This window comes from Emys orbicularis, chromosome 11 (genome assembly GCF_028017835.1).
Source record: "Emys orbicularis isolate rEmyOrb1 chromosome 11, rEmyOrb1.hap1, whole genome shotgun sequence".
Classification (NCBI taxonomy): Eukaryota; Metazoa; Chordata; order Testudines; family Emydidae; genus Emys; species Emys orbicularis.
In genome coordinates this window covers 13,275,581-13,302,831 of record NC_088693.1, presented here as the reverse complement: position 1 = coordinate 13,302,831, position 27,251 = coordinate 13,275,581, and the positions used below count along the sequence as shown (strand labels likewise).

General features: G+C 43.5%; 1 protein-coding gene across 1 annotated transcript in view; it reads left to right on the top strand.

Moving 5' to 3' along the window:
- LOC135885381 (protein mono-ADP-ribosyltransferase PARP14-like) overlaps positions 1–18,376 on the top strand; it is a 50,137-nt gene extending 31,761 nt beyond the window's left edge. The window contains exons 12-19 of the mRNA XM_065413051.1: positions 2,176–2,325; positions 4,016–4,078; positions 5,680–5,847; positions 6,527–6,745; positions 6,846–7,466; positions 10,239–10,384; positions 14,058–14,232; positions 17,869–18,376. Of these exons, the coding sequence (XP_065269123.1) occupies positions 2,176–2,325; positions 4,016–4,078; positions 5,680–5,847; positions 6,527–6,745; positions 6,846–7,466; positions 10,239–10,384; positions 14,058–14,232; positions 17,869–18,158 (1,832 nt within the window). The 3' untranslated portion in view covers positions 18,159–18,376. The remainder of the gene's footprint in view (positions 1–2,175; positions 2,326–4,015; positions 4,079–5,679; positions 5,848–6,526; positions 6,746–6,845; positions 7,467–10,238; positions 10,385–14,057; positions 14,233–17,868) is intronic.
- The last annotated feature ends 8,875 nt before the right edge of the window (positions 18,377–27,251 follow it).

The following is a 27,251-nucleotide window of genomic DNA, read 5'->3' as shown; positions in this document are numbered from 1 at the left end:
AAGTTTGTTTTGTTAATGTTTTGTAAGTTTTATAAATATTCTAGTGATAGGTGAAAATTTTAAGAATTTTTTTCAAATATATATTTTTTGATATTGGTTTGGTGAACATGTCAGTCCCGGTGTTCAAAGTAAGGCAGTGATAATCCTATTAGTAAAAATCAATAAAAGCAGAAAATTGTATCTCTCCAGCAATAGGTTTGTGTACACTAGTAAAAATCATGCCCATAATTCACCACCAGTCATAACAGTAGTAGAAGCTGTAGTGTAGACAGGGCATGGGTATTTTTACCAGCGTACCAACTAACAAAGATTCTGAGCAGGTAAACAGTTTTACTACCACCTGTGAAGCCTGGTGAATTACTGGATTATACATCCCATGGGGCCAGTCTTGCTCCTATTAAAATCAGTGGACATTCTGCAAGAAAGTAGGACTGATCAGAAACAAATGTGAAACTAAATACCGTATATACTCGATCATAAGATGGTTCATTTATAAGCCGACCCCCCAAGATCGATAAGTAAAAATGGAAACTTTTTATGACCCATTCATTAGCCGACCCTATTTGAGGACTTCAATGGCTCAGACACAGGTTTGATACAGGAGTAGGTGGGTGAGATTCTGTGGCCTGCGTTGTGCAGGAGATCAGACTAGATGATCATAATGGTCCCTTCTGACCTTAAAGTCTATGAGTCTATGATTCTGTAATTCAGGGGTTGGCAAACTTTGGCTCCCAGGCCATCAGGATAAGCCGCTGGCGGGCCGAGATGGTTTTTTTACCTCGAGCGTCCACAGGCATGGAAGTAAACCTAAGTAAACAAAGTGTCCCGGTGCGCCAGCTGCTTACCCTGATGGGCCGGGACAGCAACTTGTGGGGAATTTTTTTGGGGGGAGGGGGGGAGAGAAGCTGGGGGTCAGGGAAGTAACCTCTGTGACTGCCCCCCACATGACCCCACCCTTAGCCCGGGACACCCCCCCCCACCACCACTCTCCTCATCCCTTCCCACCCTATCTGGGGTGGGCCAGGGGAGGATGTCTCTGGCCTGGTTGGAGCTGCTCCGGCAGGCTGGGTGGCACGGCCGCAGCCTACTCCGGTGAGCCAAACCGGGTGGCATGGCCACGGCAGGCCAGGTGGCGCAGCCGCAGCCTGCTCCGGCGGCACGGCTGCAGTGTGCTCCAGCAGGCGGGGCTGAGCATCACGGCTGCAGCCTGCCAGACCTGGAGCTGCAGCTGCTTTGGAGGCTGGAGGGAGAGCAGTGTGGCCAGAAGTGGAGAGACTCTGGCCCCGCCTCTTCTCTTCTGGCTCTGCTGCCTCTCCTTGCCCCCTGTCTTGCGGGGAGAGGCTGTGTCCCACCTCTCCCTCTCTATACCCGTTCGTAAGCCAACCCCCTTCTCTGATGCTTCCCTTTTTTACTAAAAAAATTCGGCTTATGAACGAGTATATACGGTAGTTTTTTTTTCATTGTCCAACCTGACAGGATTACAAAGAACAGGATAAATATTTCAAACTTAATTAGATTTTTAAAAGAATATAATATTCAGGTCCTGGAATAGAGAACCTGCCCAAAGGCTACTGAAAAAAATGCGACTCCACAAGCTTGCTTATTTTCATACTAAATCACATTTCCACTCATATCCTGCAGTGGGCCCATATGGTATGAGTTGAGTGTACAATCATACAGGGATCACCTCCGCTCCATGTACACTGTAAAAGTGTTTTCTGTGCCACCCCAGATTGGAGGGCAGTGATGTGAACAGGTAAAGACAGAGACCAGGGACTTTCCATTTACAAAGAGGCAGTGGCTCCAACACATTGTTATTGCGGGGCTATCGCTGCTATTTGAGCCTACGTATTGGAGCAGCAGCTATAGCAGGATAGGTTGTTTTGAAGCTGTGTGCCCTAGATCCAGATTGGGGGTGGATCTCATCTCCCCAGCTCAACTTCCTCCCACACAGTTACCTGGGCTTTGTGTGGGTGAACATTTAATTTTATATTGTAAACTGGGTATTTTTGTAATCTTCTCAATGGGAATGTGACAGACTAAGACTAAAAATCAAACTTTTTGTGAGCTCTCTACTAAATGCACATAGAGGCAGGTGAGTCCCTCACTCTAGGGAATAGAACATTTGCTGAGATACACTTTTATCCATTTTAATTTCTGTATTTTCCCTTGCAGCTTTCTTTGGGCCCATTTCAACCCCAAAACAGGGAGTGCATGAAATGCAGATTGGTTCCATTACATTCCAAATCGCAAGTGGAGACATTACCACGGAAAAGACAGATGTCATTGTAAACATATCAAATCAGACGTTTAACCTCAAAACAGGTACTTTAGCCTAGTGATTGAGATTAATGAGATACATTGTGAGTGCATAAGGGTATGTGGGGAAGAACTTTCAATATATACAAGTCTTTTTTTATACATAGTGCCTTGTCGTTTTCAAACTGGGAAAGCTGTACTAGGAAGCAAAGGCGCCGACTCCATGGGTGCTCCAGGGATGGAGCACCCATGGGGAAAAATTGGTGGGTTCTCTACACCCACCAGCAGCTCCCCGTCCCGCCCCCCCACCCCAGCTCGCCTCCGCCTCCTTCCCTGAGCGCACTGCTGCGTCCTGCTTCTCCCCCCTCCCTCCCAGCGCTTGGTGCCGCGAAACAGCTGTTTTGCGCGGCAAGCCTGGCAGGGATGGGGGAGGAGGGGGAATGCGGTGCGCTTGGGGGAGGAGGCGGGGCCGGGGCGGGGATTTGGGGAGGGATCCAGTAGGGGCAGGGAGGAGCGGAGTTGGGGCGGGGACTTTGGGGCAGGGGTGGAGTCGGGGCGGGGCTGGAACTGAGGGGGGGCGCGAGCACCCACCGGCACCGAAAAAAGTTGGCGCCTGTGCTAGGAAGTGTCTGTATTTTGATATAATTTGTTACAACAGAAAACAATACTGTTCGCCCCAGTATATAGAAAAATCCTATAGAATTTAATAGAGAATGAGACTCTTTCTCTAGAATGTTTAAACCTCTCTGTAGAATTCTATAGCAGGGAATCATTGTCTGTTAGGTTCTGTGTAATGGGGTCAGCTGCCTCCCATGTACCCCTTGTGGCCAGGGATGCCTCTGCGGTATCTACTAACAATTTCTCCCTCAAAGGACTTTTTAAACAAACTCCACACAGGCATTTCTGATCCATTCGCCACCCCTTCTCAGGGGTCCAAGTTTATTCACCTAAATAAAGCTCCAAAATAAAACCCAAGAGTTCCAAAACGCAGTCCATCTGTCAGGTCACTCCCAAACTTTTCCTGCCTGTAGGCTCAATAGGGAAACCTTACGTCCCAAGTTTTTCTGCTGGAGCCTGATCACTCCCAGCAGTCGCCAATTCACCCTACAGGCCTTCCTGCCTGGGGCCTTTCCCGTTTTGGCAGGCTACTCCCAGGCCCAGTCTAGCTGGAGCCTCAGGTTTGTGGCTCTTGCTTCCAAACCCCCCTGGGATTAGGTTCTTTCTTGCAGAACCCTTTTTTACTTCCTGCAGTTTCCTGAACTTCCCCCTACATTGCAGCCACTTGCTGCCCTTTATTGGGTTTTTTAAAGGCAGCACAGGTGTGCCTCTTTAGTAATAAGGATTCACTACCCCTACGCCCTCCAGCCCTCAAGAGGCAAGCCATCCTGACCCTGTTACAGTCTGTATGAAGTTTAAACATTACATAGAAAGTAAATCTTTCTCTTTTAAATATTATAAGCTTTAATTTTTTATAGAAAGTTACTGGTTTCATCCCTATTAAATTTTATAGGACTTATCTATAAGGAAGTAACAGTTTTATTTGACCTCATTGGGAACTGTTGGGTATTCAGCACTTTTGAAGATCAGGCAGATGCCTTAACAGGCATCTGATTTAGGCTTTTATTTTTTAAAAATCTTGGCCTATACTATTGCCAGATGTGAGATATATTGTGTACTCAGTCTTGTTGACCTAGATGAGACTTTAAGAGTACTCTTAATTTGATTTGTCAAACTAATATGGCTTTTCTTATTTTAGGTGTCTCTAAGGCAATTCTGGAAGGTGCTGGACCACAGGTTGAAGCTGAATGTGCTCAGCTAGGTATAAATACAACATTTGTGACCTGCTTTCTAGAGGCACTGAGCACCCACCGTTTCCACTGAAGGCAGTGGGAGCGGTGGGTGCATACCACTGCTGAAAATTAACCTACTATTGTACTTGTGTTTATCCATGATCTCACAACTCCTTAATTAATTAATACGATGCTCGTAAAACATCTTAAGAGATGTTAAAATAAAGTACAAAGCAAAAGAAAAATCCTTAAGAGATGTCAGCATCAAGGTAAATTAAAAGAACCTGCTCTGCCATATGACTCATCCTCTTGTGCCAGTAAAAACCTTCAAAACAGGGGAAAAATACAAAGAGTTAGATGGTGCCTTTGGTCAGAGCCTGAGCACTGGGTGGTACATATTTATATGTAATGAAATAAGCTGCACCACCCAGGAGAAGCCTCAGAAGACGTGCTTCTGACACAACCCTCTGACTTCCTTTCTTGTGTCTCTATTTTTCTGATGTTAGGAAGTAGCAATGTTCTGCTGGCCTATACCAGCAACCCACCGCATCCTCCGCATGGCTCAGAGACAAGTAAAAAAGGAAAGTTCCTACCTTCGCGGAACTTACCATATATACTCGTTCTTTAGCCCATTCATTTATAAGCCGACCCCCCCAAGATGGTTAGGTAAAAATAGCAACAACTGTATGACCCTTTCATAAGCCGACCCTATATTTCAGGGGTTGGCAAACTTTGGTTCTTGGCCCGTTAGGGTAAGCCGCTAGCGTGTCTGGACGTTTTGTTTACCTGGAGCGTTCAGAGGCATGAAGCCCCTCAGCTCCCTGTGGCCGCGGTTCGCCGTTCCCAGCCATTGGGAGCTGCAGGAAGTGGCGTAGCTCCCATTGGCTGGGAATGGCGAACCACGGCCACAGGGAGCTGAGGGGCTCCATGCCTGCAGACGCTCCAGGTAAACAAAACGACAGTGTATTAGATATTCAATTCAATGATTCCATAGAGTTTAAAATCATCAAATTTTGGTGGAGACCCGTTTATAAGCCGACCCCCACTCTTTGATGCGTCACTTTTTTTACCAAAAATATTCGGCTTATGAACGAGTATATACGTTATATCTAATTTTAGACATAATATATCGAGGAATGATAAATACAACCAATGGAAGATAAAGATCCAACAGGAAAATAATATGAGTTCTGTGTTTAAGTACACATAACTAGAGGGGAGAAGGTCAGGGAAGAGGTAAATGTGTCGATTAGCACTAAAAGGCAATTGAAGGAAGTGGGTCTGATGGGAGAGTTGAAAGAGGAGTGAGGCTGTGTAGTCCACAGAACCAGAGAGGAGAGTCCGGATACCAGTGAAGCACTGAGTTGCACCAAGCTGCCTGAGTGCACAGAGCAAACTGAGGAGTAAGGCCAGATAAGATGTGGACGGAAGCTGAGCAGTGGACTTGAAAGCAGGGATGAGGGGTTTGAATCTGGTGCAGAAGGAGATTGGAAGCCAATGCAGGGGCTCAAGGAAAGGGTAGTACAGGCAGGTGGCAGGCGAAGATGATGATTTAGAAAAGTTTGCATTATGGTAATTAAAGGACTTATCACTTTCTGTCATGCCTTATATATTTTCTTTCATCTTTCAGCCTCACAACCTCACGATGACCTTATAACCACACAAGCAGGAAACCTGATGTGCAAAAAAATAATTCATCTTGTTGCCCAGAACGATACCAAATCTTTAGTCTCCAAAGTTCTCCAGGAGTGTGAACTGAAGAAGTACACATCAGTTGCCTTCCCAGCAATTGGAACAGGTTTATGTTTTTGTTGGAAAATAAAACTAAAACCAATCAGTCTTCTTGAGACCAAATTCATCCTGTGTGATTCCATTGACATCAGTGCTCCAGAGATTTGATTTACCTGAAAAGTTTATTCTCCTATATTAAGAAAATTGTTGTGGCATTGGGGCATTCAAATAACGTCTAGTGAAGGTCAGAGCAAGGATTTTGAAATGATAAGGAAGCTGGAGATCAGTGTTGTTAACTTAAATATAAAAACCATATCAAGTGATTTAGGACTGTCATGTTTTAACGTTAGAGACTTGAGAATATCCATATGATATTGCTATCTAGAGAACCATGAATGCTTGTCTCAACTGATGTTTATGGATTTCCCACTGGAAGGTGTCTATGTGCCTATTCCAGCTCTTACTGAAATCAGTGGAAGTTTCTACTCTGACTTCTGTAGGAGCAGGAACAGGCCTTGGATGGATGGGATATGAACCTATCTCCTTAGGCCTGATTCTTCCTTAGCCCTGCTTCTGCATTCCTGGATCACCCAAAATATCCATTCAAATCAATGAGAATCACTGGAATCAAAGAATGCAGGATTGGGTGCTATGTTTAAGATCTAGTTGTGCATGGGTCCATTACTTGAATAAAAGTATATCTGTATTAAATGTCTTTCAACAACGTATTGTTATATTTGTTACAGGTCAGGCAGGCCTTGATCCAGCAGTAGTAGCTAATAACATGATGGATGCTGTAGTTGATTTTGCAAGTGATAAATCTGTTCAAATTGTGAAAAACATTAAAATTATCATCTTCCAGCCACAACTACTAAGTGTGTTCCATGCATGCATGCAGAAAAGAGAAGGTACTGCTAATGTACCTGATACACCTGCATCAGAGTCCTTCTTGTCAAAATGTGCTTGTAAGTAGATGTCTGGTTGTTCATTTTTAAGTTGAGGCATAAATAACCATTATTTAATTTTAGCAACTGAGTAACTGCAAGTATTTATACTTCATTACAGCATTCTTTGGCTTTGGAAAACAGAAACATCATTCTTCGGCTACAGAAAAAAAGCCTGCAATGGTTTTGGAAAAGAAAATTGAGAGAACTGTTTTTCAGATTTGTGGTGAAAGCCAAAAAAATGTGGAAGATACTGTATCCTGGATTAAAAACCTGATTTTAAAGGAACAGCATGAAAGCACTATCTCAGATGAATGGATTTCAAGCTTTGATGACCAGGAATATAAGGAACTGGAAGACCTCCAGAAGAAACTGCACATCATTATTCAGCTGGAATGCAAGGACCCTGTGCCCTTTATTCGAGTATCTGGTGTTACCAAAGACGTCTTACGTGCTTGCTTGGAAATTCAACGCATGATCAAAAGAGTTAGAGCGGTTCAAGAAGAACAGTCCAAGGCAGAACTTCTCAGCAACCTAGTTGAGTGGCAATATCTAGAAAATAATCGGTACCTGCCTTTTGACAGGCTAACAAATCTACGCTTAGAGGATGCTGCAGCATTAAACCAAAAAGAGATTAACATCACCATTTGGAATAAAAACTATAAAGTGGATCTGGAAGCCAAACGTGCTATAGATGACACAGGGAAAATTATGGCCATTCTACGAGTCTCAAAAGATGAAGGTGAATGAAAGCTGTTTGGTGTTACTTAGGGCCACATTGTGTCTAGCTTAGCATGAGTGAGTTGTGGGGAGAATATACAAGGGAAAACAAAGTAGCAGTTCGTGTGCACATCTGGAATACTAACAGTTCTGAGCAGCCATATGAAAAAGGTGCTAGATTCGGAAACAAAGATGATAAAGGCTCTTGAATTTATTAAAACAGAAATACAGAAAATAAATACCATGATGCCTACAAAGAACTCAATAATAATTCGTCAGCTAGTGTGCGGTGACCACCACTTGTCACATAGATCAGAATCATCTCATTCGTACCCTGAGATTCCCCCTCTTTTGGTTGTTGTATCCATCTGTTGTCTCTCATCTTACACTTGAATTATATAAACGCTTCAGGGCAGGGGCCATCTTTCTATTAAATATGTACAGTGTCTAGCACAGTGGCATTGTAGCCTCCAAGTGCTACTGTAACACATATAATAATAATAAGAGGAGATTCCTGATGGGAGCTGTTCTTCCTCTGCCCCCACCAGAATAAATGTTTAAGGAATAGTATAATTGCAGTTCTTTTTGTTCTTTTTGGAGAGAGTTTCAGTTTTTATGAAATTGTTATCATTCTTGAAAAGACGTGATTGAGGAGGACTTAAACAGAGGGTTCCTTTGCTTTAAATCCAAGCCAGTTTCACACTGACTGACAACACAGCTAAGGTCTTAGCCTCTCTAACATGAACTGAGAAAGAGAAATGCAGCTGCGGTGGAGTTTGGCCTTTATATTTTGAGGGGAGGTTATGTTTAGCTTAATAAGGAAACTCCCTTGTTCTCCCAGATGCCTATTGACCGCCTGCTCTCCTGGATGGCAAGGATTAATTGTGCCGATCTCCCATTCCCCATCACTTCCAGGCACAGAGACAAGAAAGAGATGAAGGTTGGCCTATATCCCCACACTTTTCCACAGTCAACATTTCCGCTCTCCCCCATCTCATTCATTCATTCATTCATTCATAAGGAGGGGTCATGGTGAAAAATGCTACAAAAAGCCCTTCTTCAACAATAAGTGCACTGCAGGCTAATTTAGGCATTTCCAATATAGTTTAATCTAAGGATATGCTAAATACTGAGGTCTTTATTCAGTTTTTACTCAGTCGTTAGGTAAAACTCCTATTACTTTGATGGGAGTTTACCTAGTTAAGGATTGTGTGAAAACTGAGCAAGGATGTCAGAGTGTGGCCCTTTAATAGTAATGTCAACACCATATTAGGGCCATATTCCAAGAACATTAATTTGTATGCAGTCCTCATTTGGACAGACTTACAGTGAGTGTAGTGCGAGTTTGCCTGAGTCCCCATTCAGGCTGAGTAAAAACCACGCAGGGCCAAATCTGTAGGCCCTTCTTTCAACGGTAATATTTAGAGTTGGAAGACTGGGCTGCCCGCCTGAATTTGATCACATAGCTGCTCAGTCCGCAGAACCTTTCTTTTCCTGGTATAATGAAAACATTACAGACTAGAAACAAATTCCCTTAAAGGCACTACCACAATACAAATACGAAAAATATGAAGATGACAAATTGGTGTCTGGCTAAGAGTAAACACTTTGAAATGTCCCTAACCTCAGTTAGATTTATCTGATAAGGGACAACAGATTGGAAGCAGAGTAGAAAACTCTGGGTCAGATTTTCCAATCTGGCTGAGCTAGAGTCAGCACAAAACTTGAAGCCACCTTTACAGTTCCCTCAATTCTGGGCCTCTTGGTTACAGTTATTGCAGCCAGGGAACAAGCTATCCTCATCTCTTTTTTCTTAGCCACCACTTTGCATGGGGAAGAGTGTGGCACCGGAGCTGCTAGTGGGCTACTAGGGGAACTACACAAAAATGAGGAGGTTAGTGAAATAGAAATTAAAAGGTACAGCACCAAAAGTAAAATCCCTCAAAGAAGATGTATAGGAATTGGAAAAGGTTCAGAAAAGGCAACAAAAATGATTAGGGGTATGGAACGGCTGCCATCTGAGGAGAGATTAATAAGACTGGGACTTTTCAACTTGTACAAAAAGACAACTAAGGGTAAGAAGTCTATAAAATCATGACTGGTGTGGAGAAAGTAAATAAGGAAGTGTTATTTACTCCTTCTCATAACAGAAGAACTAGGGGTCACCAAATAAAATTAATAGGCAGCAGGTTTAAAACAAACAAAAGGAAGTATTTTTTCACACAACGCACAGTCAACCTGTGGAACTGCTTGCCAGAGGATGTTGTGAAGGCCAAGACTATAACAGGGTTCAAAAAAGAACTAGTAAGTTAATGGAGGATAGGTCCATCAATGTCTATTAGCCAAGATGGACAGGGATGGTGTCCCTAGCCTCTGTTTGCCAGAAGCTGGGAATAGGCGACGGGATGGATCACTTGATGATTACCTGTTCTGTTCATTCCCTCTGGGGAATGGCATTGGCCACTATTGGAAGACAGGATCCTGGGCTAGATGGAACTTTGGTCTGACCCAGTATGGCCGTTCTTATGTTTTTACCTGTGAACCTTCAGATGTCTGGCTAAGATAGGTTTATGGCTGCTTTGAGCTGCCAGAAGGGTGGAAAGCAGCCTGGGTGCATCAGTAAATCTGATCCAGAAGCCATGGATTATGCATTCTCTTGACAAAGAATGGCATTAATTAGAGATTGCATAATAAATGGGTGTTCTACTTTCAGACGGGATTTGAAATAAGGCATATGCCTGCATAACCAGAGGAATCTAGTGTAAATAATATTAACAGAATGTTTACTTTGCAGGTAAACAGTTAGTAACTCTCCCTGAAGAGTGGTGTGATATGAAACAAGAACGTGTCAAAGTGGTGGAGCTACATCAAGAAATGAAAGAATATCAAGATGTTCAGATGAAGTTTCAACAGACATGTTCAGCATTCAAAATTGAAAAGGTAAAATGCTGTCCTGGTTTCTGAGCCTAGATATCTTGGTGACTGGCACTAGATTAGATAACGAAGGGTGGACGAAGAGTTGGTTTGGATTTCTAAATTTGGACAGTTCCTTGATAGGAGAGGAATGAATAATAGATTCATACATTCCAAGGTCAGAAAGGATCATTATGATCATCTAGTCTGACCACCTGTATAAAACAGGCCATAGAATTTCCCCAAAATAATTCATTTTGAACAAGAGCAGATCTTTTAAAAAACATCCAATCTTGATTTTAAAATTGTCAGTGATAGAGAATCCACCAGGACAAATGGTAAATTGTTCCATTTGTTAATTACCCTTGCCATTAAAAATGTATGCCTTCTTTCCAGTCTGAATTTGTCTAGCTTCAACTTCCAACCATGAGCAGACACAGTGAAGAATATCCTTTCCTAGTCTGTTTTTATTTATAATATATATAGATCCTATTATTGCTTTGAAGAAGGAAGCTCAAAAAAGAAGCTAAACTTATCACAGATATAGCACCAGCTTTCGGAAGTCTAGCAAAGTCACTCTGCTCAACCTTACAGTGAGACTGCTTCTCAGAACAAGTCTTCTCAAGACAGTACTGAGAACGGGGGCTGGTGATGGAAAGACATCAGCACTACCTTTCTTCCACCCTACATCTCGGACCAGAACCTCTGCTGGTGTAAATCAGCTTTGTTCCATTGAAGCCAGTGAAATGATGCTGGTTTATATCAGCTGAATATCTGGGTCCTGATCTCCTATGACAGGTCTTCTTGGGAGGGAAGCTCATCAGTCTGCTAGCATCTATCAAAAGAATTTAGGAAATCATGTCTCCTCTCTAGAGTCTTTATGAGCTGGTTGATGGCCCCTCCCCTGTCCAGTGCTTTTAGGGAGTGGCCAGCATTCCCCTTTCAGAAACTTGGGATGCTTCGTGGAGATTTCCCCTGGAACCTCCAAATTCCTTCTGAGATCTTCCTAGGTGTAACTAGTCAGGAAAAGCAAGACCCAATAGTTCCTCTAATTGGTTCCACTGCTGTGCTTCTTTAAGAGCTAACTGCACACTAGAGATGACTACACACAGGGAATTCCTTACAAAAAATATAATAAAAAGGGACTTGACCATGAAGACGGTTGCTACCATTATATCTACACTAGCTTTTTTCCTAAAATCTCTCCCTACTGCATTACGTGCAGCTCTGCCAGTGGGAGCATAATATAGACCAGTTGCTGGGGTTATAATCACCATGTACTCTAATCCTGCTGAGAGCAAGTCTAGGCAACATGGGGTCAGATTTTTAAAGGTACACCTCTGCCCCGATATAACGAGACCTGATATAACACGAATTCGGATATAATGCGGTAAAGCAGCAGGGAGCCCCGGGCCCTTTAAAGCGCCGCCCGAGCCCTGCTGCTTTACCGTGTTATATCCAAATTTGTGTGGAGCCCCAGGCCCTTTAAATCCCCGCCCAAGCCCAGCTGCCGGAGCTCCGGGGCTCCGGCAGCCGGGCTCGGGTGCGGATTTAAAGGGCCAGAGGCTCCAGCCACTGCGGGGAGCCCCGGCCCCTTTAAAGCGCTGCCCGAGCCCCGCTGCCGGAGCTCCGGAGGTGATTTAAAGGGCCCGGGGCTTCCCGCAGTGGCAGGAGCCTCTGGATATATATACTTCTGGATATAATGCGGTTTCACCTCTAACGCGGTAAGATTTTTTGGCTCCCGCGGACCGCGTTATATCGAGGTAGAGGTGTATTTAGGTCCCTAAAAATGCAGATAGGCACTTAGTGGTTGAAATCAAAGGGAGTTAGACACCTAAGTGCCTTTGAAAATCTCACTCAGCTCCTGTCTACATCTTTATGTGCCTAAATGTCTTTAAAAATCTGGCCCGTGGTGTTTAAAACGCTGGCTGCCAGCACCTTGTCTGCACTAGCACTTCCACTGTTACTGCCAGCAGTGCAGTTGCACCAGTGGTACTACAAAGATGGGAGACTTCAGGAAAATTACTAGTGTAGACAAAGCCAACATCTCACCTGCTGGTGTGTGCAAACAACCTGCTAGCTAGATGATTTGGGAGAATATTAAGGATCTACAAAAAGAATCTTAACACTGGCAAAGCAGATGGTATCAATATCACCATAATGCTAACCATTATCAAAGTTAACATCACAGTTAAGATATTCAAAGCAAATCTTATGCAGCGTATAAGTCATATGTTTAGTACACGATATTAACCCTTTCATAGTAGCCTTTCTGCTACAGTGAAACATAGCAATGTACTGTTGTTTAAATTCTAGCACCCAAGAAGCTAAAATAAGGAGGAGGGCAGGATAACAGATCTCTAAAAGCAGAGCATAAGCTCTCCTTCCTCTTCATCCCACTGGTTTGGGGGAGCTCCCCCTTCTTTCTGGCTGGGGTAGTGAGGACTTTCCAAGTAAGAGAATCTGAAGTGTGAGCAATAGGAGGAGGTACCTTTCCACTTCCTCTCCTATAAAAGACATTCTGCCCACTGGCCATCTCCCTCTCTTTTCCAGACCAAACGCTGCCAGTTGCTTCTCCACTTGCTGAGGAGAAAAGACACATAAACAATACATAATCATTTAATTTTATGCAAAATCCCTCTTTTGAAATACCTTAAATCTTCTAACATGTCCTGGAGCAGGACTTTAGACCTACCAGTTGTAATAATTTTTACAACAGTACAGATGTGCCATCTTGCTCAAGTCTAAATGATGGCGATTAGATGAATTGGGATGTTCTGCTACACAGATTACCACATTGCTAATACACACATGCATACACTTGTTTAGCTGGATATAGGCCTGGTGGGGCACTGTTTCCTTTCAGATACACTTCTTGGCTGGTCTCTACTCTTTTCCTTTTGATGCATGCCGATCATCACAAGAAGCTACCACATCATCATATAAAGCAAGACAGTAACAACATCCACCAAAACTGGTGATCTCCCCATCATATTTTGATATATTTTAACCACTGCAACATGCCATTTGAAAGCTAGCACCTCACTGAAGATGTATAAAAGATATGGGACAGCTGTGAAATGGTACAGAGAGAATCTAACTAACGAACCTTTTCCTAAATGGATATGTTATTTTTGTAACTACTACTTGTCTTACTGCACATTCTAAATATTTTTGATATCCTGTTAACCAACTATAAAAATGACATATCAGTCACAGAATGAGGCTCTGAAAGCAAAATATTTTGTATCACGTTGTGGGCCAGGTGCTGCACTCAAGTGATGCCAATATCAATCTGCTTTAATTGCACGTGTTGGTCATTATCAATATCATGTCTCATTTTTTAACTTTGTAGATTGAGAGCATACAACATCCTTACTGCTGGCAGGCCTGCCTAATAAAGAAGCAGGAGATGGATACCAAAAATGGCAGCACAAATAATGAGAAGCTTCTATTTCATGGAATACCTAGTGCTGCATTTATCATAACTAATCACAATGACACAATCCGTGCCAGTCACACCATCAGTTATACCCATGTCAATCTGGAGAAATTACATCGTTTAGTGGAGTTACACAAGAGAAATATCAGTATAAATAGGGCTAGAAAATGCCCCTTTGTAATTAATCATCATGTTTTTCGGATTTGCTGCCAAGGGTTTTGGTCATTATCATAATATTTCATTTTTCTAATGTTGTAGATTGAAAGGATACAAAATCCATTCTACTGGCAGACCTACCAAATAAAAAAGCAGGAGATGGATTCCAAAAATGGCAATACAAATAATGAGAGGCGTCTATTTCATGGAACAACGAGTGGCTCATTAACCATTATTAATAATAAGGGATTTAATCGCAGTTACGCCGGAATGAATGGTAATGTGAAATTTAAAGCATGTTGCTTTCATACGCATGGGATAAAATAGGATGACAAGGTGTAACGTTATCATGCCGTCTATATACACATGCCTCCGATGCACAGTGGTTCCTTATTGGCCCTGGAGACTATTCCTTTCTGTACACAGGTTGTATTCTGTATTTGCCTCAGCTGTTCTCCATTGCCGTCATGACTCAGCTTGAGAAGTAATAATACAATAATGATTCTTAACACTTCTGCACTTCCTTTCATCAGAAGATCTCAGAGCACTTCACAAACATTAATGCATTTAGGCTCCTACCATCCCTGTAAAGCAAGGAAGTATTATCCTCATTTTATAGATGGGGAAACCATGGCATAAGCATCTTGCCAAGGGACCAATAGCTGAACTGAAAATAGACCTTGGGAGTTTCGACTACCAGCCCTCTTTTTGTATATGCCAAATAGTGCAGCAAAGATACATGTGTGCAGCCAACATAAAATAAAATTCAAATGTGATCAACTAATTAAGTTCTCTTGTGAGCCTGGAATCAGCAAGGTGATGTTATGGGACAGTATTACTTTAAAAGTTAACTAATTGTTGTGCTGACAGTCCCACCACAGTCTGGTCAGTGGAGGCATGCATTTCCTATTTATATCAGTCTGGATTGTCTCCCTCCACGTTTAGATTTCACACCTGCCATGCTGAAGAAGGATAAACCTCCTTTGCAGAATGGAAAGGGGTGGAGAATGGCAGATCAGAGAGATTTGTGAATTGGCTGGGAGCGTATAAGTATTTTGTCCATTTGGTCCTGTGAAGGTTAATCAGAAAAGATAATACAGCATAGTACTAAATGTTCTTTTTGGTATGGGGACAACTGTGATCAGACTGAGTCCCTGGTGAAGCGGTTCTAATGGATCTGTGCTACCAGGGAGCTGGACCTGACCTTCTGGGATTGGCCAAAAATGGAAATGAGCCCCACAGTCTGTTCTGTAGGGGTGAACCCCAGTCCTCAAAACAAAATGATAGAGGAGGAATTCTGCAGGGAGATTCTCTAGGTGTCCTGTCCCAGAGTCCTCTCACCGGCCCCCAATTTTGTAGAGTACTGTGAGACAATACTATTACTGCTGTATAACTGACAATATTATGTCAGATCATCCATCTTTCTGTCTCTGCTTCCCTTCTCGGCCCCAATGTCCCTCCAGAAACTCCCTGTTTGTTTCCCATTTTCAGAACCCCCCATCTCTGCCTTCTTCCAGGAAATACCCCCTCATTTTCCATGTTGATTGGTGCACTAGATACACCTAAGATAGAGATACAGAGATAGCCATTAAAAGATAACATTTGCCAACCTACCATACATCCGATTTATTTTCTGTTCAAGGTGTCAGAATAAAGTGGTATCTCAGGTACTGCTGTCTGGAAAATGCTGTTGGCAAATACTGATTTTTTTTTATTTTTTTTTAAACAATGTTCACTGTGGACAAATAGAGCATCTCACATGGCTATGACACATAGCTCTAATATTTGCCTGTTGTTTTCAGTATGATGTACTGATAATATCTAACCCTTACAATACTACCCAATTTCAGGGTAGATGACACTTGGAAGCTGAGTACCTCGTGAGGGCTGGAAGCAGTTCTTGCCTGTGTATTTATCTAGGATTTGCAGGACTGTGTTGGGAGTGGGATGGGTGGGTCTTTGTGGTTTATTTTTTTGGTGTGGAGAGGTTATAGGAGGAGAGTTTAGGCAGCTGGTAGGTGCTATGTGTTTGGGGTGTGTGTGTATGTAGTAGGAGGATTCAACAGCTGGGATTGGACTCAGATTTCTCATTGGGGCGAGGGTAAAGGGAGAATTAGGCTACTTTGCCAGTCTGTGAATGAATATAGTTGTATGCAGAAGCTCAATGTAGTTTAATATGCTCATCTTCAGTGTTCTGCTGTGCCTGTTTTAGCTAATGACTCTCTGCTCCAATGGAAGCGCTAGGAGGCATTGTGTTTGAAGCAGAAAGTGTCTCTCAAAGGTCTGGGGAGTGTGGCCGATGCATTAGCTTTGGAGAGTATGCAGCATCTGCTCTCCTCTCCACCTAGATAGTTCTTCTCAGGTCTACTTTTACCTTCGACAATGTGTCTCAGATCAGGACACAGTTATTCATAACCAGTCAACAAGTTTTTATTAATTCACCCAGAACCCCATAGGTATATAATCAACAGTTGTCAGTTCTTCAGTATTTCTAATACATTTATTAATTTTCAGGTCATTCTGCAAGATGTAAAGATGCACTTTGTCTAGGGTTTGATTTGAAATGGACTAGTTTAACACATCAAAAACACTTGCTTAAAAGTTTTCTTTGACGTTCTACTACTCTAGTTTGCTTGAACTTACAAAGGAGAAACATTTTTATAGAATCACTTAGTTAAAATACCCAAATAAATTTCCTTGAAGTTTGACTAGAAAGTGTGCAGACCCAACCAGTTTCTTATTATCTGGGATTCCTTAGACATGCCTCAAACATTTAAGATGTGGATTGTTGGTCTTCTGTTGTGAGCAAGCAGAGGTGGGGTGAATAAAGGTACATCTTGTAACCTCGGCTTGTAACAATGGAACGGCTGCCATATGAGGAGAGATTAATAAGACTGGGACTTTTCAGCTTGGAAAAGAGTCGACTAAGGGGGAATATGATTGAGGTCTATAAAATCATGACTGGTGTGGAGACAGTAAATAAGGAAGTGTTATTTATTCCTTCTCATAACAGAAGAACTAGGGGTCACCAAATGAAATTAATAGGCAGCAGGTTTAAAACAAACAAAAGGAAGTATTTTTTCACACAACGCACAGTCAACCTGTAGGACTCCTTGCCAGAGAAGGCCAAGACTATAACAATGTTCAAAAAAGAACTAGATAAGTTAATGGAGGATAGGTCCATCAATGTCTATTAGCCAAGATGGACAGGGATGGTGTCCCTAGCCTCTGTTTGCCAGAAGCTGGGAATGGGCGACAGGGGATGGATAACTTGATGATTACCTGTTCTGTTCATTCCCTCTGGGGCACCTGGCATTGGCCACTGTCGGAAGACAGGATCCTGGGCTAGATGAACCTTTGGTCTGACCCAGTATGGCCGTTCTTATGTTCTAACCTTGTTTGTATACTCAATGGAGTGATCACTTTCCTGATTTAGGGGCCAGAAGATGTATAGTTATTAACAATATATTCAAGGCATATTTGATATCTGTGCACTTCACGCCCATTCTGCTTATGAAATACTATTTGTTTTAGCAATTTTCTCCAGATATCAGTAAGAAGGAATGGGCCCCAGTGCAAGAAACATGGTGCCACTGCAGTCATGACATCTGTAACACAAATATATTAAATTGTAATAGTGTGAAAGATAAATTCCACAGAAGATAAACAGAGAGAGTGTAATGTCCTGCAGCAGCTCCACAGTGAGAGAAGAACCTGGAGCTAAGTGATAAACTGCCAGCTCGATATTATTACACTTGACATTGGTAAAAGGCGCCATGCCAAGTAAGTTGGGAATGGTGCTGTAGCCCTAATTTCAATCCCAGATGTTCTTTTTTATTTATGGCAAGGTTTGGCGAAGGTTGTAGGTTGTTGCTCATGAAAAATTCTCAAATCTTTCTCTTTCTGATCACAGCTGCATGCTATGGGAATGGAACCTACTTTGCTGTCAATGCCAATTATTCTGCCCATGATACCTACTCAAAACCAGATACAGATGGGAAAAAATACATGTACCTGGCCCGAGTCCTCGTTGGAGAATATTGTGCTGGACAAAAAGGAATAATTGCACCACCATCAAAAAACAACACTGATCCTACAGATCTGTTTGATAGTGTGACTGACAATAAGACAAATCCATCGATGTTTGTCATATTTAATGACATTCAAGCTTACCCGGAATATCTTATTACTTTCACTAAATAAGCATTCTTGGTTACATGCAAGAGACTTTTAATCTTTATTTTGTAAGTTTACCTCAAAGACCATAAATTAATGAGAAAACATTTGCAGTGAAGGATGGTAAAAAATATTTTACTATGTTAGCTTTTTAAAGTTTGATTGCTATGCATATGCCCAGTTGCTTAAATACAATTTTGTAATAGTCAAAAAACAAGAGAGCCTACTTTCAAAAAATATTTGCAACTACTAGAACAGGGGTGGGCAAACTACGGCCCGGGGGGCCACATCCGGCCCTTCAGACATTTTAATCCGGCCCTTGAGCTCCCACTGGGGAGTGGGGTCCGGGGCTTGCCCCGCTCTGGCGCTCCAGCCGGGGGGTGGGGTTGGGGGTTTGCCCCGTTCCACGCATGCCGTGGCTCCGCCCGGCTCCCAGAAGCAACGCCATATCCCCCCTCTGGCTCCTATGCGTAGGGGCATCCAGGGGGTTCGCATTCTGCCCCCGCCCCAAGTGCAGCACCCGCAGCTCCCATTGGCTGGGAACCGCGGCCAATGGGAGCTGCAGGGGCGGCACCTGTGGATGGGGCAGCGCACAGAGCCACCTGGCCACACCTCAACATAGGAGCCGCAGGAGGGGCATGCCGCTGCTTCCAGGAGCTGCTTGAGGTAAGCGCTGCCCAGAATCTGCATCCCTGACCCCCTACAGTGCCCTAACCCCCTGCCCCAGCCCTGATCCCCTTCCTGCCCTCCAAACCCCTCAGTCCCAGCCTGGAGCACCCTCCTGCACTGCCAACCTCTCATCTCCAGCCCCACCCCAGAGCCCACATGCCCAGCCAGAGCCCTCACCCCACCCCCACCCCCCGCATCCCAACCCTCTGTCCCAGCCCGGAGCCCCCTCCCACACCCTGAACTCATTTCTGGCCCCACCCCAGAACCCGCACCCCCAGCCAGAGCCCTCACCCCTCCCACACCCCAACCCCCAATTTCGTGAGGATTCATGGCCTGCCATACAATTCCCAGATGTGGCCTTCAGGCCAAAAAGTTTGCCCACCACTGTACTAGAACATGCAAACAGTTTACACTGCATGAAGTTTCGAGTTCAATTTTCAAAAATGAAAACTGCTCAATTACATTACATATCAACCAAATGAAAAATATTCTTGCATTGTATCCGAACACACTTTAATTATTAGTCTTTCTTATTCAGAATTATGACTGAGCACAACTAATAATTCTACAAGCCAGGTATTCAGTTCTTGAGTTTGTATATTTTACAGCAGAGTCTAACGTAAATCAAGGAACAAATAAACTTAAAATAGTACCAATTAATAACTGAATGCCCTAAACCTTATGATGCTAATATTCTGAACAATTGTACTTCAGACAGTTAGCTTCTTACTCTGTCTGTATCTTTATTCAAGATGTCATCATGTTATACTTATAGTACCTGCAATAAAGCTGAATTAGTTACAGTAAATGGTTATTGCATGTTGTGTTATACTGACAGCATTTGCTCTGGGGTAGTGTGTATTTCTGTTATAAATCTCTGTTACTGTGTTTTCATAATTCATCTATGAAAATATGGACTGCAAATTTTCTAATCAGGTTTTGCTTTTTTAGAAAAACTTTACTCTCAGGATTTTTCTATATGACTAGACCATAACTTAAAAACAAAATGACATTTAAAAGCTTTACATAACAGCAATATCACATTCCATAATATTTCATTCGGCAGCAGCACATAGCATAGGGTCTGACCTTCCAAAAACTTACTGGGATAGCTCAGAGTCCTGTGGCACCTTATTGACTAACAGACGTTTTGGAGCATGAGATTTCGTGGGTGAATACCCACTTCTTCGGATGCATGACATGGTACTAGGGGCACCGCCACTGTTGGCTCCCCACCAGGTTGTCTGGCTGGGTTCCGACCGGCAGGGGTTCCAGGCACCGCTCCACCTCGAGAGACCGTAGACCTTGTAATGGGAGCGGGCCCCATTGAGACCAGGACAGATGGCACCGGAGGTCCTCATCTCCGAGAGGCTACCATAGCCCATCGCGATACGGGCATCGACCCCATTCCTGTTCTTCGTCTCACTCCAGGACCCCGCCATAGCACCGCTCCCGTAGTCCCAGCCGTCGATGGCCGGCACCTCGCCGTCGTGGATCCGCCCGTCGGAGCCGATCGTGGAGCAGCTGCTACCGGCGGTACTCCCGCTCCTCGTGTATTCATACCTGTTATGACCTGGCGGGAATCCCCCCGCCGCTGATTGTGAGGGCACACTCTACTAGGGTGCAAGCCTCGTCAGCTGCCTCTGTAGTCCATGTCCCCATTCAGGACATTTGTCGGGCTGCCACATGGTCCTCTGTTCACACGTTCACCTCGCATTATGTGATCATTTCCCAAACCAGGGAGGATGCCGGATTCAGCAGGGCAGTGCTCTGTCCCGAGAGTCTGTGAACTCCTATCCACCTCCAACAGATATAGTTTGGAATCACCTATTGAGGAATGCACATGAGCAATCGCTCGAAGAAGAAAAGACAGTTACCTTTTCCGTAACTGGTGTTCTTCGAGATGTGTTGCTCATGTCTATTCCACATCCCGCCCTCCTTCCCCTCTGTTGGAGTTGTCTGGCAAGAAGGAACTGAGGGTGGGGAGAGCACGCAGCGCCCCTTATACCGCGCCATAGAGGCGCCACTCCAGGGGTCACTAGGGGCGCTCCCCTATGGGTACTGCTAGGGGAAAATTTTCTGGCACCGATGCATGTGGCGAGCACACACACCTATTGTGGAATGCACATGAGCAACACATCTCGAAGAACACCAGTTACGGAAAAGGTAACTGTCTTCTTTCAGCAGATATTTTTTAATACGGAGATAGGGTGGGGTTTTGTGTCATTTTTTAAGGAAGAATTCAAGGGTCATCTCTCCAGCACAGCTTCTGATTCTTCTGACTCTGCACAAATGGGCTATGCCTCTTTCCTATGCTATTCGGAGGCAGTCCACTCTAATTTTTAAAGGTTTGGGAAGCCCCATCCCTCACTCTTGGCCACCAGTGAGTGTAGGGCTTATTTCTAGAGCCCCGAAGAACAACACACAAATAAATATTAAAATAATAAAACAAATTCTGTGGCCTGTATTAGGCCAGGGATCAGGTTAGATGAGCATAATGGTCCCCTCTGGCTTTAAAATCTATGACTCTGAACTTCTCACTAAATGCAATACAGAATCAGGTGTCCCAGACCAGCTCTGCATGTCCCATTATGGGTGGATGAGTCCAGAGGACATTCTGAAATTTTCAGATCTGCATATTTGTGCAGAACTGACTTGTTGGCTTAATGCTAACAAGTGGTTGTTGGAGTGTGTCTACAGCTTCGGAAGAACTCAGAAGTGAGGGATGGGCCTTAGTCCAGAGCCCCTAGCAAAAACACTGGATCAGCTCCAAATTACACAGTGAAGAGGCCCAGCCCATTTGTGCAAAATTGGGAAGAAGTTGCTCACAGAAAAGACGTAATTATTGTAAGAAATGTTGTGTTTTTAACAAGAAATTTGAAGAATGGGGAAAATATTATTTACATGAGTATTATATATTTTGGCTTCTGAAACTCTGATGACGACCTTAATATAAACCCAGTTACCTATATCTTTAAAATATTAGGAAAAAAGTTTTATTAAATAGCTATTTGCTGTAGCAGTATTAATAATTTTGACTCAGTCTGGCAGTGGTGTGTATGAAGGTTACAAGGGCAGCACTGAACGAGCCCTGCTCAGGTTAAGGAGGTAGGGCTGCTTAGAATGGTGGCTTTGTTAAATTCTGCTCAAGTGAAATGAGGAATTGGCTGTAGAGAGTTTCCTTATAACCCCTAGATATATACATGCCTCATGGAAGCCCCTGAACTCAGTTTTTTCTAAATGCAGCTGTTAATTGCACGGAGAATGCTCCAGACTGACATTGGGAGCCACACATCCTAAAACTATTTGCTAAGCACCTCATCAGCATTCACTATTTCCACTCTGACACACTTACTTTCAGTGCTTAATTCCATGCTGCCATAACGATTTGCTCTTGTTGCAATTCATTCTGCACGTTTCTCTGTGTTACGCAGAAGCTTTTTTGCACAGCTGTCGAGCAAGTGACAAGTGCTGACTGTTAACACTGTCGCTCTGCATTTAATTCAGCAACCTGTAGGATTTAACCTTTTAAAGTACAAAATCAAAACTTCTCAGAGAATTACAGTAATCAGTAACTGAAGGGCATATGTTAAACTACTGAATACTGTACTAGTAAAAACCTATAATATACATATTGATAAACTACTTGTCTAAATTCTATGAAGCCAATGTATTGTGACATTTTACTTCCAAAAATAAGCTTGGCACCTTTGTGTTTCTGAAAATACAATCATATATTAACTTCTAATAGGGCCATTTCCAATACCACAAATGTCATGAATTGATATGAGCGTCTTACGTTGCCACTTCTAAAGCCAGTGTCATATTTATAGGGTCCCTAATAAACACATTATTTTAAATCATTGGCTTTACTACAATGTTGTCATTTGTACAGCTAAAGGGAAATCATTAACTTAAAAAAACACATTTTCTGTCTGAATTTTTTTTTACCTATGTCTAATAGGCCCAAATAAGCAAAGGCCACACACTCACACTGTCTTAAAAAAAACAGAAATTCCCCTGCCAATCAGTGTGGCATAATGTAAAAGGCCCAAGCAAGGGACCACATCTACAGTGTCCTTTTTAAAAAACAAAAAAATGTCCTGCTACGGGTTTTGCTCTCTCCAGGTCTATAAAGTTGGCACTGCTTTACCCCAAAGGATCTGCTACTCAGCCTTTTCAAAACCATGGGCATTTCCCTTTCCCCAGTGTTCCACATTTACCATAGGTCCTCCCCAGAGGTCTGCAAATTCCCCTATGTTGAAAATAACCAAAACAAAACAATTAATGGGTTGTTTAATTTGCTTCTTAAGAGAAACTTTCAGCCCCTCATCCTCCTGAGAATCTCTCATCTGGGAGAAGACAGTTTATATTACCTTCTCCCAGGAAGTCTTGTCTCATTCCAGGACTACAATTGACTGTTAGGGAACTACATTTCCCAGCAATCTCTCAACACAGAAGGTAGGGGAGTTCCAGCCCTACCTGCATTTGGAACCTTGCCCTTGAACTCTACACAGAGTTGGCAGCCTAGCTTTCTCCCCTAAACCTCACATTACCAACCTGAGCCCTTTCCCTCAGTTAGGTGGTACCCTATCCCACAGGGACAACCTCAGAGAAAAATCCTGAGACAGGGTAGTGCTCTCCCTGGAGACTTCCGTTCCTAGCCTTAAGGACCTGGTATAGCCCCTCTCAAAGCAGTGCCATGGCCATGCTCTCTATAAGCACACCTGACCTCACCTGAGAAAAAAGCTACTGATGTAGTATTTTGTTTCCCAGGGTGATCACAGATGCCCAAGGCACACAGCTTCAGAGCTAGTTACCATCTTGTGATCCAGGGGTTAGCATCCTTCATCACATCTAGCCATCCCAATGGCTCCTGTTTGGTCACCTGGGAGGTGATGCCTCAGTGCTGCCACCACCCACCAAACAGCATCACATCCTTTCTTGATAGTGGAATATTGGGTCTCTTATGATAGTGCAGATCCCAACTGGACGTCAGGCTGAAGCACTGGCTTGCAGTACAAACTGTCAGTCCAAAAATCTGGGCTGTGTTAAAGAGGGTTGTGTACTTAATATTTCCTTTTTCTTATTGAATGCCTTTCCATAATGCTCAGTCCACATAACCCATTTGAGTACCAACTGTTTTATCAGGTCAGCCAGCGGGACAGCTATCCTAGTAAAATGGAGCACAACCCCCAGCAGTAACCCTCTAATCTCTAAAGGATCGTGTGTGTGTGTGTGTGTGTGTGGTGGAGGAAACAGGCCACTTTTTAATAAAATAACAGGAGTACTTGTGGCACCTTAGAGACTAACAAATTTATTAGAGCATAAGCTTTCATGGGCTACAACCCACTTCACTTTTTAAGTGTTTTTTCCTTGTCTATCAGGGTGTGAACTTGACCATTTCCTACTGAATTCTCTGGTATTTAGTGTCTTTGTTCTCCAATTTATACTTCTCCGGATTTGCTGTAAGACCAGCCTCCCTTAGAGGGAGGTCCATCTGCTGAGAGGAAGACTAGAAAAGGGGAAGGACCTCTGGGTTCACTTGTCAAAGGGCCAAGAAAAGAGTCCTGCAGAGACTTTGGAAGAGATCTTAAGACTTTTTCAGGACTAAAGAAACAGCCAGACAGCTGAGTAAAATATCCCAAGAAAGGGATTCACTTGCCTAGAGACCCAGACAGCCAAGTCCCAAGAAGGAAGCTAGCAAACTGCAGCAGAGCAAAAGGAAGTACCCTCGGGGAAAGAAAGAGAAACAAGGAGAGTTTGTGGTCAAGACGGGCCCAAGGGTGCAGCTCATTGAAGACGTAAGGTGGCAGCTCCTCTCGGGCTATGTCTACACTGTAAGCATTACAGAGGAGCAGCTGCACCACTGCAGCTGCTCCGTTGTAGTGTAGACATATGCCTCAGCACTAGAAGGGGGTTTTCTGTCACTGCTGTAAATCTACCCCCTTGAGAGGCAGTTGGTAGGTCAACGGAAGCAGTGTCTATACTGGGTCTTAGGTCGGTTTAACTGCGTCTCTCAGGTGTGAATTTTTCACACCAATGAGAGCGTAGCTTGGTCAAGCTACATTTTAGGTGTAGACCAGGCCTTAGACTCTGGCTACATCTACACTACGGGGGGGTCGATTTAAGATACGCAAATTCAGCTACGCGAATAGCGTAGCTGAATTCGACGTATCAGATCCGACTTACCCTGTTGTGAGGACGGCGGCAAAATCGACTGCCGCGGCTCCCAGTCGACGGCGCTTACTCCCACCTCCGCTGGTGGAGTAAGCGCGTCGATTCGGGGATCGATTGTCGCGTCCTGACGAGACGCGATAAGTCGATCCCCAAGAGATCGATTTCTACCCGCCGATTCAGGCGGGTAGTGTAGACCAGGCCTCTAAGGAACCACCAGGGGGTATTGCAGTTACACCCTGAAGAAGGGAGAAGAGCTGAAATGATTTGCTTTTATTTGGGCTTTTGTTACTTTGACCAGTTGTTATCCTGGAAAGAGTGGCATTTTCAGCGCAGCTGGAGATGTAAGCTGAGGAGACTGCTGCATTCCTAGGACTAGACGGTAAGGTTCTCCCTCAGAGCTAAGCCTTCAATATCTGCAGAATCTAAGTTTTCCTTTAAAAAATTTTTTTATTAAGAACATAAGTTTTGTAATGGAACATTCTTTTTCATCAATACATTTTGGTAGCTGTCACACCAGCAAGACAGGTGTCAGAACAAACAGCCCCCTTCCTTCATGAGGCATATTGTCTACTTCATCAGGACTACAGGGTTCTTTGTACTCTTTGATATTTTCTGAGCACGGTCAGTTCTTCTTTCCACGCATCTCAAGAAACAATCCTATCATCCAGAGCACAAACAGGAAAAGTTGTGGCAGCACAAAGAACTGGTGTAGCTGACAGAAAATGTTGCTAAGCACCAGCTTGAGTTGCCCTCCAATAATCCTTTGCAGAGCAGAAAAAAACCCAGTAATGCAGACTAGTGGAGATGCTACTGAAAGAAAATAATCAGGAAAAACATTTGCCATACCCTCCCTCCCCTTCGTCCCTCCAGTCTCTGTCCCCTCCCCTTTTCACTGCTTTTGCCCCTTCTCCTTTTCCCCGTTTTCCTGCTGTTCAACTTCCCTTTCTCCCTCCCAGCCTGTATTCTTCTTTATTCCATCCCTTTCTACCATCCCTCAGGAAATCCCATTCCATAAAATCCCTCTTCCTTATATCTGCCCCACCTCCTAGGATCTCCTTTAGTTGGGATTTCAGACCAATACCTTTATTCCTCATAATATATTTAGTTTAGTTATTTACAGATTTAGCCATTATATATGAAAAATATTAAATTCTATTTATGTTTAAAAAATATATTCGCTTGTACTGGAGGGAGGAGTGTGTTTAGAGGTTAGGGTGACCCTGATTCTGAACTGAGGCCAAGCTGAGCAGCGCATAGTTTAGGTCAGTGGTTCTCAACCTTTCCAGACTACTGTATCCTTTTCAGGAGTCTGATTTGTCTTGCGTACCCCAAGTTTCACCACATTTCAAAATTACTTGCTTACAAAATCAGACATAAAAATACAAAAATGTGACAGCACATTATTACTGAAAAGCTACTTACTTTCTCATTTTGACTATATAATTATAAAATATATCAATTGGAATATAAATATTGTACTTACATTTCAGTGCATAGTATATGGAGCAGTATAAATAAGTCATTGTCTGTATGAAATGTTAGTTTGTACGGACTTCGCTAGTGCTTTTTATGTAGCTTGTTGTAAAACTAGGCAACTATCTAGATGGGTTGATATACCCCCTGGAAGACCTCTGCGTACCGGCAGGGGTACACATACCCCTGGTTGAGAACCACTGGTTTAGATCAGAGGATGAAGCAAGGTGGCTTTATATGACCTCTGTGTCCTCTCAGATTCTTGGCTGGGCTCCCACACTTCTAATAGTTTCATACCTCACATTAGGGTGACCAGATAGCAAGTGTGAAAAATCGGAACAGTGTGTGTGGGGGGGTAATAGGTGCCTATATATGAAAAAGCCCTGAATATCGGGACATCTGGTCACCCTGTACCTCACATGCATTTTCCACTAGAGGGCTGGTCCCAGCAAGAGGCCTAGAAGTGCCAACTGGTAATAACAGCTTCATGAAGACAAACATCTCTTCTCTATTGTAGTGAGAAGGAAGTGATGCAACTTTCTAGGGTGTGTATTGGAAATTCCCCTGCCCAGGGACCAGGCCTTGCACTGCAGAAGAATATAAAAGATGGACATGATATATATCACTGCAGATTATAGAGTAACCAGCTGCTTGCCTTGTATACTTATTCACTTTGCACTTTGTACACTATTCCTCCCTGATTGGGCTATTTTGTGTAAATAAGACTACAAAAACAGTGGCAGTGGCAAGGAGGGCCCCGCCGTGGCAAAGGGAGGGACACAACATGGGGGAGACGGC